Source organism: Scardinius erythrophthalmus (assembly GCF_964197995.2).
Source record: "Scardinius erythrophthalmus genome assembly, chromosome: 19".
Classification (NCBI taxonomy): Eukaryota; Metazoa; Chordata; class Actinopteri; order Cypriniformes; family Leuciscidae; genus Scardinius; species Scardinius erythrophthalmus.
In genome coordinates this window covers 29,810,396-29,823,849 of record NC_138239.1, presented here as the reverse complement: position 1 = coordinate 29,823,849, position 13,454 = coordinate 29,810,396, and the positions used below count along the sequence as shown (strand labels likewise).

General features: G+C 36.2%; 1 protein-coding gene across 1 annotated transcript in view; it reads left to right on the top strand.

The window, feature by feature from the left end:
- The window catches only part of LOC308679861 (kelch-like protein 29), a 263,473-nt gene that overhangs the window by 73,564 nt on the left and 176,455 nt on the right, over positions 1 to 13,454 (top strand). Inside the window, exons 4-5 of the mRNA XM_081347670.1 lie at positions 2,068 to 2,215; positions 6,660 to 7,139. Of these exons, the coding sequence (XP_081203796.1) occupies positions 2,068 to 2,215; positions 6,660 to 7,139 (628 nt within the window). The remainder of the gene's footprint in view (positions 1 to 2,067; positions 2,216 to 6,659; positions 7,140 to 13,454) is intronic.

The window sequence follows — 13,454 nt, the reverse complement described above, 5'->3', positions numbered from 1 at the left end:
AACTTCTGCAGGTCACTTTCAGTAAATGAACCACCTACTTCCTGGGAAGTTATAAAGTGTCGCTCTTGCCTGGGGACAGAACGAAAAGCTGTTTCCGGACTTATTCGTACATAATCATTACATGAGTGCTGTGTTGTCCGCATTTAAATTGCAAAGAGGTGTGTGTTACACTGCAGGTTTTTGATGTCACACACTTGGGAAATTATAATTGGTAATGCCAGTTTTATTTATTCCACAGGTAACGTTTTGACAACAGCTCTAGACTGCTACTCTTTCACACACGGCTATGATGACTCTATTATAGCCACTGGCTGTTCGCCCTTGGTGAATTGGGTCAAATTTTGGGGTTAACATAAGGGATTATGTGCAGTCAGCTTGTCACAAACTAAACTCTGGTTTGACGTGACACCCTGAAGCCGACTGCTGCATGGGTGTATTTTGGGGGATGATTTTGCCAGTGCTATTAGGAAGTAAATGATGTGCTTGAATTTTCTGTTGTCTTCATAGTGCTCATTAAATAAGCTTTTCAGTATCACAAACCATATTAGGTGCATACGTGACAAATCTCCCATTGTGTGCGTCATTGCAGATAATACAAACATTTTATTAAAAAAATGGGTGGATTTATGACAGTTTTCTCTTATCACTCTAACTAGTCATGAGACTCAACAGTGCTGTCCAAATGTAAGGAGAAAATAGACTTGACATTCTTCAGCTCCATGATGCTATATTTATTCAGTGTTCTCACGTGGAATATTCCAGATGCAACTTTTGACAAGTTTTAGTGAATGCAGGTGAATTTCATTACTGTTAGTTCTCCTGTCAGTGATACGAACATGCATCTCTATTCTGAGAAGACTAGAGGCATTGAAATGATTTGTTTTCAGGGCTAGCCTGCATAGCATCTACCATCTGAATTCCACAGAAAGAGCTGAAATGCCTTTATTCATAAAATTCAAAGTCATTGCATGTTTATTTGTTTTCCTCATTATAATTGCAATTTAATAGGGCATTGAATAAAAGCTAGTTAAAGAAAAGGTCAAATTAAAACCAGACATGTGAAAATGCAGCTGTGACAGACAAAAACTTTGTACTGTACTTTGTAACTTTGTCTTTGTACTGTCACAGACATGTGAAGTTTGTTACTGACTTGTACAGTATGTGCTCTTATGCCTGCCCTGTTTGAGTTTAAAGTGATTCATACTTTTGCTCATTTTGTTTGCTGAACTTTGGATGAAATTTAAAACATTTAAGCAGCGGCATGAGGAATGTGGATAATTCAGTCTTGCTCTGTTGAAGAAATCTCTAAATACATTTTTTACATGTTAAAGAAACATTTTTTTTCTGGCTTGGCAATGAAAAACACATTAACAAACTCAACGCCCACACTTGACGCTAAGGAGGCATCTTTTTATGTTTTCTTCTTTTTATTTACAGTTTTAAAAAGCACATGAAATAAAAAGTGGCATAAAATTAAGAAGACATTTAGGACTTTTTTTTCAGCCGATTTTTCTTTTCTCCAACTTGGAAGAGCGAATTCTGACAGTGGCATAAGATCCATCCTTTAAAGACTCAAAAGATGAATATGAATTAAAGACAAAAAAAAAAAAGTGTCTAGTTCCTGGCACATACAAATAGTGTGCAAAACAGTCTTTATATCTTTATATATGTATATATAAGCGACAGTTCTGCGTGTCCATTTCCATTCAACTTTAGTACCTATTTTCAGCGAAGTGATTAAAAGTCCCCCTCTATCCCTCAAAACTTCTTACCTTCCCTTTGATTTACAGTCAATGCGAGGCAGATAAGAATTAATTAGTAAAATGTTCTCTATATAGATCTCACTTTCTTGCACCCAGTCAAATTGCTGGGGGCCGACCTTGGATTTTCCTGCATTATTGATGGCTCTAATCTAGAACAGCGGCGTAATTAAAAGAGCGAATGGAATGGAATATTAACAAAGCAAAATGATGTACCAGTGTCTGGCAAATGGGCTGTAATTGGAAACGTAGACATAGTAATTAAAGGCTGGTCTGTTTACCCAAGACGTTCTTCTCGTTGAAACAGGTATCTGGGCACCCATTGGCAGACACGCAGACTCAGGGCCAGGTCCTGGCTAATAGTGTCCTCTGGGGACAAACACCCATTAACCAGTCCACGCCCTGGGACACGGATGAGCCGCCTACAAAACAGATGAGGGAGAAAGATATCGCAGGTAAAAAGCTGAAAGCAAAGGCACCAGCTCTACAATAACACTTGTTCATTGTCTTTTCATGCATGGATGGATTGATTGCTCAAAGTGGCTTCAAAGGGGTGAGTGATATGGCAAAAATGTCATATCATGATTTTTTTCCAGGCAAGATCACGATCCACGATCTTATTACTTTTTTTTTTCTTTTTTTTTTTTTGCTGGTTAGTTTTTCAGAGTCAGAATGAGCTTTATTCACTAAGTGTGGTGATTAACATTAACAAAGATGAATTAATACTGTAACAAATATATTGCTCATTGTTAGTTCATGTTAGTCAATACAATAACTAATGTTAACTAATGAACCTTATTGTAAAGAGTTACCAGAACATTTAAATAAATAAGACTAAGAAATAAAATAATAATAATAATAAAGCGGTTTACATCTGGAACAGAAGACTTATGTACAGATTTGTGCATTATGTACTGTATATACATATTAAATATGTCATTTTGGTGATCAAAGATGAGTTTTAACCCTCTGGGGTCTGGGGGGTTTTTGGGGTCCTTGAGATGTTCTGACATGCCCTGACATTTGTGCTTTTTTCAGTTGCTTATAAACATATTAATGGCAAAGGTGTAAATTCACTCTATTTAGCACAAACAGGGCTACCATAATATGTGAACAACTTGCATGTACATGTTTGTATTTTTGATAGAATAATGTTTATGCATGGTTTTTTCAAAAACAAAAAACTAAAGTTTCTGAAATAAGGCCATAAAACACATTCTAAATATATGTAAATACGACTTTTGACTAATGGATGACGTTGCCTAGAATTTTTTCTTCAAAATTATGTGAAAATCATCCTGCCTAATCATTCACATAACACAATACATTGATTTAAATCTTGTAAAACACTTTTTGTTTGGAAAGGCCATATGCGGGTGGGCGTGATTCACACCTGTGGAGTCAATGGGGCCCGCATAATGAGGCTGCATACGTAATGAGCCTTTCATTCAGGTGTGTGACTCAGCCACAAGAATGCAAGGACAATATATAACTGGTTTGTTGTTTTTTTCCACAAATTTTGCTTGCAAATTGTACAATATCCAAGGCAAACATTTCTAGAAATTGTGCAGTTAATTGTTCTCATACTGTATTTTCAGATTTGGAATATATTCTCTTCCCAAATGTGTCACTAATAAAGCATAATACAATTATTTAAAGAGAAGGCTTATAATGATCTTTTAAGATTTTGTTTACATCTATCCTTATATAAATATATATATATATATATATGTTTTTTTTTGTTTTGTTTTTTTAAGGTTATACAATTACAACAACATTTAAAATTGTAACAATATTTCCAGTGTAATCTTTCTTTGTATTCGCGATTCATATTAAAACAGTATTTTTGCCAGCTGTAGTAGCTCCACAACAGCGCGCATCTGTGCGCTGTTTCATTCATTCATAGAAACGCGATTCATATTAAAACAGTATTTTTGCCAGCTGTAGTAGCTCCACAACAGCGCGCATCTGTGCGTTCGTTTGTTCATTCATTCATACACAGAAACGCGATCAATATTTAAACAGTATTTTTGCCAGCTGTAGTAGCTCCACAACAGCACGCATCTTTGCGTTCATTCATTCCGATTAGAACAAAGCAAACAGAACTGACCTAATTCCTCGGGATCCGTTTGCTCCTCGAAATGATACTTCCAGAACTTCTGAGGTAAATTTTTGCAGGATTATTATCAAGATAGTATTATTCCTCACAGCATCGTAAAGTACATAAGTCTGAAAGTGAACTCGCGGTGTGTGTTATCCAGCTGATGTGGGCGTTTCACAGGTTTGTTTGGATCGCCTCACATTTGTGTTTGAATAGCGCGCGCTCTCCGTGGGCGGAGCACATTAAAACTTAATTAGCTGAGATGAGAACGACTGACATCTCTCTCTTTGCATACATATTACATAAACTGTGAATATTTGTTTTTTTATAAAAAATACTTCATTGAAAAGAAGAGAATTCAAGCTTCATGCCTGTGTGACTGTATGCCTGTTTGACTGAGTATTCGCTGAGTTACAGTTCATTTCCGGACGCGTTTCAGAATTGACTTCACTGACGGAGAGAAGGCAGAACTCGCATCATGTTTATTTTTCTTTATTTGGCGAAAAGCACAACACTTTGTTTTTATTATGAGCATACACAAAAAAATACACACTAAACAGGATCGATTGATGTATAACACAAGCATATAAGATAAAAATTAATATTTTTTTTATATTTTTTTTTTTGCACTCATACGGAAAAAAACGAGCCTATTGCGCCGGCGCGATAGCCGACCTCAGGGGGTTAACCCTCTAGGGTCTGAGGGGTTTTCTGGCCCTGGAGGTGCTCTGACATGCTCTGACATTTGTGCTTATTTCTGTTACTTGTGTCATTTTCATGGCTAAAGTCTGATTACACTGTATTCAGCACAAACTCTGCTACAATAATATGTCAGCAGCAAGCATGTAAAAGTTTGTAGTTTTGAGATAATAACATTTATGCGTGGTTTGTGAAAAAAACAAAAAAAAATTGTCACTGAAATAAGCTCATGAAACCCATACTGATTATTTCTTCACAAGACTTTTGAAAATTGTATGACATAGCCTAGAATATTTGCTGCAAAACTATGTGAAAATCATCCTGACTGCTCATTCAGAGAAGACAATATATTGATTTAAAATTTCTAAGACGTGTTTTGTGTGATAAAGCTTTATGCAAGAGGCATGAACATCACATTAATATGTAAGCTTTTCACACCTGAGAAAGACAAAGACCCTCCCATAATTGCCCTATTAGGAGCCATCAGGCCCTATCATTCTGAGCAACCTTGCACAAAGAATGAGGAGATAAAAAAAAATGGCTTTTTGATTGTTTGGATTTATTTACAACACAACATAATCCAAAGATACTCAACAAATGACAAAAAAAACACATTATTTAACACACTGAACTAAAGACAGAGACTTGAACTGTCACACACCTTTGTGCCATTCCTGAAACATAGTACATACCTTTCATTTCCATGGTGTTTGATTTTTCACTTTAGCATGTTCATGTATGGAGACTTATGTGAATGTTGAAGTCAGCAGGACTCATCAATGACATCGTGTGCCTCTAAAAACAACAACAACAACAAAACAGCTGTGAACATGCTGATATCAAGAGAAACTATGCTGCACAATTTGGGGAATACATTTTAGATTTTTCAGGTTAAAATTGCTTTTTAAAAAGTACAGAATACACACACACACACACACATATATATATACTAGCCTACTTTTATCATGCTGTGTTTTATTATAGAATATAAAAACATCCTCTTGTCAAACATGTAGGCTATACAAGCACTGAAAGGTTGCCTACCATTCTAGTTCACATTTCATGTTTCTGTCTATATATACATGTACATATATGACATTAGGCTTAGTTCATGTTTTTACTCCAAACTCATTTCATAACATACATTTTAATCTGGCACCACCAGTTTATATCTTACCTTAAAAATCGTCTCATCTTCAAATCACGTTCTTCTAATTCTTCTGAGGTAAGTCCAAGGTAAACAGCACAGCACAGCACAGCACAAACTGTCTTCCAAACTCGATGAAAAGCAGAGGAGTAAGTTAGCGATGTCTCTGATTCTTTGTTTTGAGGTGATGAGGGCGTTTGCAGGTCTGCGTTTCTCCGCGTGGATCATTTGCATGTCAATCGCTCGTGCGCACGTGGGCGTGTTCAAATTAAATTTAATGAGGACGCGTTTGAGAAACTGTACATGCCGCTGCTTTCGTATGGATTACTTAAAAATAGAATATTTGTTTTTTATATAATTTACATACTTTAAAAAAAGAGATTCCAAGCGTTGTATAGACATGCGTTTCAAGTCTGTGTGACAAACATTCGCTGAGTTACAGGTCATTTTCTGTCGCGTTTCAGAATGAGTTTCACATTGAGACTGACGGCAGAACGCGCATCATGTTTATTTTCTTTGTTTTACGAAAAACACAACATTTTGTTTTTATTATGAGTGTACACAAATAAAAGAAGACATTTAACAGTTTTGAATGATGTACAACACAAGTATGTAAAATCAAAATCAACAGAATATTTTGCTCTGATATGAAAAAAAAAACTACCAGATCACGCCGGCGTGATTGCCGACCTCAGGTGGTTAATGGATACAATTATTGACTACAGGGGGACTTTAAAACACATACAAATAGTAAACCTTCATGATGACAAATAACTGATATGTTACGTGAGCTTAACCATGATAGAGATGATAATCAAAAACGGTAACAATAAAAAAAAAATAAAAAACAGCAATTGAACTGCAGTTGATAGTTCATGGTGACATTTTAATGTTTCACAATCTAATATGGTCATATTGCACACCCCTATGCATGTTGTTTCGTTCTCTGCAGCTCCTCTATGGCCGCCGCAAGTTGCTGCCACTGTCACCCAGGCTGGACTCTTGGCGCACACATACGCCCTGCAGCAGGCACCAGCTTACAGCCAATGTGCGACCGTCCAAGCGCCCATTATCGGTGTGACCCCAGCTCTCCACACTCCTCACCCTCAGTTACCCGCACACTACCAGCTACCGCAGCAGCCTTCACAGCCGATGGCCAGCATGGTCCTCAACGTCCATAGCCAATCCCTCACTGTCGGTGGCCTGCCCCCAATGCCCAGCGTCTGCCAGGTCGCCCATCCCGTCCACACGGTGGTGGGCAACGGTCACCTGACCCACCCCATGGCGCAGTCTGCCACCATGACCTCCTCCACTCTGCCCACCAACGGACCTCTGACGAATGGCCAGCAGGAGAATACCAACAATGGCCTGCAGATGCTGAGAACAGTCGGACTGGGGAAATATGAATTTACAGACCCCTGGCATCCCAAAGGTAAATTATGTTTTGGTTCGGTTTTCTAGACGTTATAATGTCAAGTCAAGTAAAATTTATTTTTTAGTGCTTTTCATGTTACTTCAAACCAGCTTTATAGAAAATCATGATGCTGATGTTTATAATATCTTATTATTATAAGATATAAAAAAGCAATAGAAAAGCTTATATTTTGCAATTAAACAAGCAATCAAGCAGTATGGATTTGCTATATAGAATATATTGTTTTGCATGAGTGTACTGTGTGTATGTGGATAAAGTTGGGTGTAATAAATATCCAACTTTATATACAGAGCTGTGCGATAATACTGTTTACATTTTGTGATGATATTAAAATCATGCAGCTCGAGATTTGCTATACAGTCTACATTACTTTATCTGAGTATACTGTAATCATTCAAGTAGGATGTACTATATATATACAAATTTTAAGAGATTGCTGGCTAATAATATAGTTTACATTTTGATAATATAACAATCAAGCAGTTGAGATTCGCTATTTAGTATGTTTTATGTTTTGTTGCTCTGTGGTCAGGTCAGGTACTCCTTTAGTCTCCAAAAAAATCACTCGCAATCTTTGATCTGCACAACTTGATGATCTTGAATATATTTATTACTTTCCCACCTTTCACTTTCAAAAAGCCCCCCTTTCATCACCTACAAGATGAGAAGAGTTGGGGTGGATTGCTTTTCTTTTCCTTTTGTTTTTCTTTCCTACCGTGCCAGTGGAAGTTTGTAATGATTTAATGAATTTCAAGGATTATAGTTCTTCTGATGTTCGAATAATTTCCATATAAATAGAAACCTTATGTAAATATAGTGTAAATTAATTTCAGTTCATATATCAACATAGTTGAGACAGGCAAGTTTAATGTACCATAGCTAATTTCTTGGGAATGATTTATTAGGGGAAATAAACTTGTGCTGTTTGATGTAACTCGAGTAAGTCTTAACTTTTCTTTTTGGTTTCTCGTTCTTTAGATTAGATTTGTATGATTATTCAAAAGATACCAGTGTATGGTTATTGTGTTATATTGTGTCCTAAAGCTCTAAAATCTGCCTGATTTTCTAGCCAGCCACAGGCAGAAATATATTTTTCTTTCTCCTTGTATTGAATGTCATTTTAAATCTCATGAGGTATTCATCTTCTGAAGAGGAGAGAACATGAGGCGAGTTTGCTGCCCATTTATCTGCTTACATGATGATATGAAATCAGATGCAAAAGACTAGTTCATTAAATATTGATAGTTTCTACTGAAATTTACAGATTCAGTAGAACTGTACATTAGTGTCAACAGAAATGGCATCACAACCCATTTTACTTTCATTGGTTTGTGTAAAGTGGGTGTTTTATACCAGAATCTGGCCTGAATGTGAGTTTGCTTTATTGCCACAGTTTTAGAAAGACTGAAGAACTTTAAACTAGAGTTTGCAACTAACAACTGTTTTGTGGACATTAATGGGTTTAGGTAATCATTTTGAGACGGTAGCATCAGAAATGTAGAAATTAGTTAACCCTCTGAGGTCTGAGCTGTTTTCTGGACCCTGGAGGTGTTCTGACATGCTCTGACATTGTTATTTCTGTTACTTGTGACATTTTCATGGCTAAAGTCTAATTACACTGTATTCAGCACAAACTCTGCTACAATAATGTATCAGCAGCATGCATGTAAAAGTTTGTAGTTTTGAGATAATGACATTTATGCGTGGTTTGTGAAAATACAAAAAAAAAATCTCACTGAAATAAGGCCATGAAACCCATACTGATTATTTCTTCACAAGACTTTTGAAATTGTATGACGTAGCCTAGACTATTTGCTGCAAAACTATGTGAAAATCACCCTGACTGCTCATTCAGATAAGACAATATATTGATTTAAAATTTTTACGACGTGTTTTGTGTGAAAAAGCTCTATGCGGGAGCTCATTAATATGTAAGCTCTTCACACCTGAGAAAGACAAAGAACCTCCCCTAACGGCCCTATTAGGAGCTGTCAGGCCCTGTCTTTCTGAGCAACCTTGCACAATACTGTAAATGAGGAGATTTAAAAAAGAATGGCTTTTAAATTGTTTGGATTTATTTACAACACAACATAATCCAAAGATACACATCAAATGCCAAAAAAGCACTTCAAAGACAGAGACCTTTGTGCCATTCCTAAAAACATTGTACATACCTTTCATTTCCAAGATTTTCACTTTACCGTGTTCACGTACAGAGACTCATGTGAATGTTGAAGTCCTCAGTGGCATCTGGGCCCTGAAAAAAAAAAGTGAACATACTGATATCAAGAGAAAGGCCTGCACGATTTTGGAAATAAATATTAGATTTTTCTGGTTAAAATTGCTTTTTAAAATTCCTTTTTAAAATTCACAGAATACACACACAAACACACAAATGTTTCCAACAATATATAATATAATGAACACCAGGTTTGTTGTGCCTTGTAGGCATAAGGTATATGCGCAGTGCCGGATAAAATAATAATAACAATAAATAACCTATAGCAGTATAAATCTTCCAAAAGATTTCAGTAACAACTAAGCTAGAGAAAAATATATTGATTATCATGTTACTTCAAATGTTTCCATCCGTTATGATGATATGAAATGAGATAATAATAAAAACATGAAGCCGTTTGGTGCATTTTGCTTTCATCCAAAATATGATACAGTACATTCAAACGCGATCGCGCTCAAGTATAAAACATTATGGTTACCATATACATATCTACGTTTGAGCAGATATCCACAAACACAGTAACAGTAAACACGGGTCTAAATTTTATAATATTCCCCATATATCTAGCAACAGTTCAACTGCAACGTGACATTTATGCAACAATAACAAACTAATATGTAAGAATTTCTTACCTTACATCTTTCTTGTCTTCAAATCGCGTTCTTCTTCTTCTGAGGTAGCCTAAATCCAATGTAAGCTCAGGCACGTCTTTCAAACTCGATGAAAAGTGAAGTGAAGTGTTTTTTTGTTGAGGTAATGAGCGAGTCCGCGTTCCATGTGGAGATTTGCATGTGAATATCTTTTGCGCGAGTGGGCGTGGCCAAATTAACTGTAATGAGCAAGCGTTTGAGAAGCTGGACATCTTGTTGGTTTTATACAAATTACTTAAACAGAGAATATTTGTTTTCGTTTTGAATCTGATCATTTAAAAGTACACACTTAAATGTTTATAAAGGTATATGGCTCATAAATGTGTGACAAGTATTCGCTGAGTTTTGTTTCAGTTTATAGACGTGCTCAAAAAAAAAAGTTCACCGCGACGGAGAGGCAGAACGCACACTGTTTATTTTCTTTATTTTACAAAAGCACAATGTTTTGATTTGATTGTAAGTGGACACATACAAAAAGAGAAATATCACAGATTATTTTTTTATATTTCTTTTTTCTGTATGACCATAAATGACAGAGTAATTTAAGTTTATAGTGCTACAATGTGGAGAAAATCCAGCAAAACGCGCCCGCGTGTTTGTCGACCTCAGAGGGTTAAATGAAACGCTATATTTTGAAGTAGAAAGACTGAAAGTATTTTCTTGCAAAACATACTCCAATGATATTTAAAGAGTAGAAATGGTGGATTTTTTTCAAGGAGATTAGTGAAAACCAAACATATGACAAGTTAAATGCTCTGATTCAGACCTTGGCATTTGAAATATAGAAACATAGATTTATCTCGATTTTTGGCTGTTCTACAGACAAAGATTGAGACTTTGCACAATGCATTTAAGAACGTATGTAATCTGATACAATGTAGGAGATGATTGCAAACTAATGGTTGTACAGAACAGGACAAGCTAGACATGTTAGCAACCAAGGGACACATGCAGTTGTAGGGAATGGGGTATATTGGTGCACATATTTTCCAGATGAAAGTGTACATATGGCTAGAACAGATCTAAAGGAAGGATAATGTGTTGTGAGATGGGTTCGTAGTGTTTTTTACATTTACATTTTATCAATAGCATTGCATTCAAGGTTTTTGTTTTACTATGCATTTCCTGGGAATCAAAACCCATGAGCTTGGCATTTCTAGCACTTTACTTTGAATACTCAGAATAGGGTGTGGAGTAACATTCTTACTGATAATGTTGGTACAATTGGACTCAAGTCTAGATGACTCTCTCTTTAATGTCTGTTTAATTAATCTAGAGATCTTATGTCTCCGTTAGTGTCAAGTTCAGTCTTAATTTATAACCTCCATTTCTGTTTATCAAACCCCTTGTGCTGCTATGTGAAAGCGTATCTCTGACAGGTCGGGTTTAGGATGAATTATCACGGCTTTATCTCTCTAAACAGTAAAAGCTGCTCCACACAGCTTGATCTGCCCCTCCACTCCTCCAAGAACACCAGAGACGTCCATCAGAATCTGACTTGATCCTACTGATTAGTGCCTTGACTTAGATTAGTTGCATTGATTTTTAGTAGTGTTTGCCAAGTCAAGTTTACTATCAATGCTTATATTTAGAGTTAGTGATTGAATGCAGATTTGACCTCTTTCTCCCCCCCCCCCCCCCCCAAGTACTGTTTTTGAATTAAACATTTAACACAGTGCATTGCGTTCCTGTAAGTGAATATGTAATTGATGAAATCTAAAGTGAAATATTGAGGTTGAAATGTGTCTCTTTATAGATGTGAGAGCATGTTAATTGCTTCACACTGATGATTTATGTTAAGGATGTGTGATTATCACAATTTTGGACGATTAAAATGTCTCCATGATCTTCCTTTGAAGAGAGATCATAGTATCTTCCTACTGGGCACATTGTATAATTTCACTTCTGATTTCATCCTTCAGCAATTGATTGGGTCGTAGGAAGTTGGCCCTTACTAACTATACTATAGAGGCAGATCTGAATGCCAGTTTGCAGTCAGTTATGGAGGATATAACCTCACCCTCCTCCGAGACACACGTCATGAAGAGAACAGACATTTTGAGGTGGAGGAGAGGTTGATATTTTTGATTAAAGATTGCAAGGGCATATGCATTAATAAATAATAATAATAATGATGTGGATAAATCGTTTGTAATATCATTTGGTTTCTCTGACCAATATATATTTTTTAAAATTTAATGAGCATGCCCTCTGTATCTCTCATGATTATGGACTTTCAGTTTGTTTTCATCAGTTTGTCTGTCTTGACCTGATTTCTCAGTTTGTTTGATTAGTTTCGTTCGTTGATTTCATTCACCTGTTGTCATTTAACCCGTTTAATCCCAAATGTTTTCTTGCAATTTCAGTACATGCATTTTACTCCTTAGACCTCCCTAACACACAAACGCAGGGCTCTCAAGTCTCACGCATTGGGCGTGAGACACACGCAATTCAACCAGTTCACACGCTCACACGCCACACCGTGTATTTCTCACGCTGAAAAGGCAATGTCAACCAAGTTGTCCTGCGAGCTTTATATATAACGTTATATACCAGGCGCAGGCACACAATGTGAAGTTTCCTGCCGCCAGCAGCACGTATCTCGGCCAAATTGCGTTCGTTACAAGGCAACACAGATGCGCAAACACACGGAAGTTGACGGAACATTCTCGGCCACCGTACGTTCGTTACTAGGTAACCAACAACATCGCGTGAACACACGTCGTGATGGAGAAGGTAAGTTGGAAGAAAGCTCGTCTTACATTTTTAGGCTAGAACATTTAATATATAGCCCATCGTTTATATTATTATTGATGCAGTCAAAAACTCTACAACTACTCTGCAACCAGGCCAGAAGCTTTGGCTCAGTTTGGCTAGCTTACGTTTTCTTAAACTAAGGGAATGTTAGTGGGTATGGGAAGGAATGAAGATGTATTTCTTCATTTTATTTTAAATACATTTAAATTTGTTTATTTTATTTTAAATTATATATTATACTGTATTAATAGTCTTTCTAGTTACATTAAGGCTACATGTATTAAAGCAGAGTGCTCTGGGTAATATTTTATATCCTGTCAAAACATACATTAATCATTGCCATTGCATTTTATATTTTTCAAACACAAAACACATTTCATAAGCTGGAGTGTGTACTCTTGTGTACACACACACTCACACACCTTAATAATACTCTAATATGTCATTTGTTCACAATGTCCCATGCACCACACAATAAATAATTATACCATTTTGACTAGACACATTCAAAATGCAAAAATATTTGTTTTTTCAAACTGTTTGGAGCAATTTGTTATATTTTTGTAATTTTTGTATAACTTATTTGTAAATTTGAAATATAACATTAAAGAGTATATTTGATGTGATGAATTGCTCTGTCATTTATCAGATTTACCAATTATAATT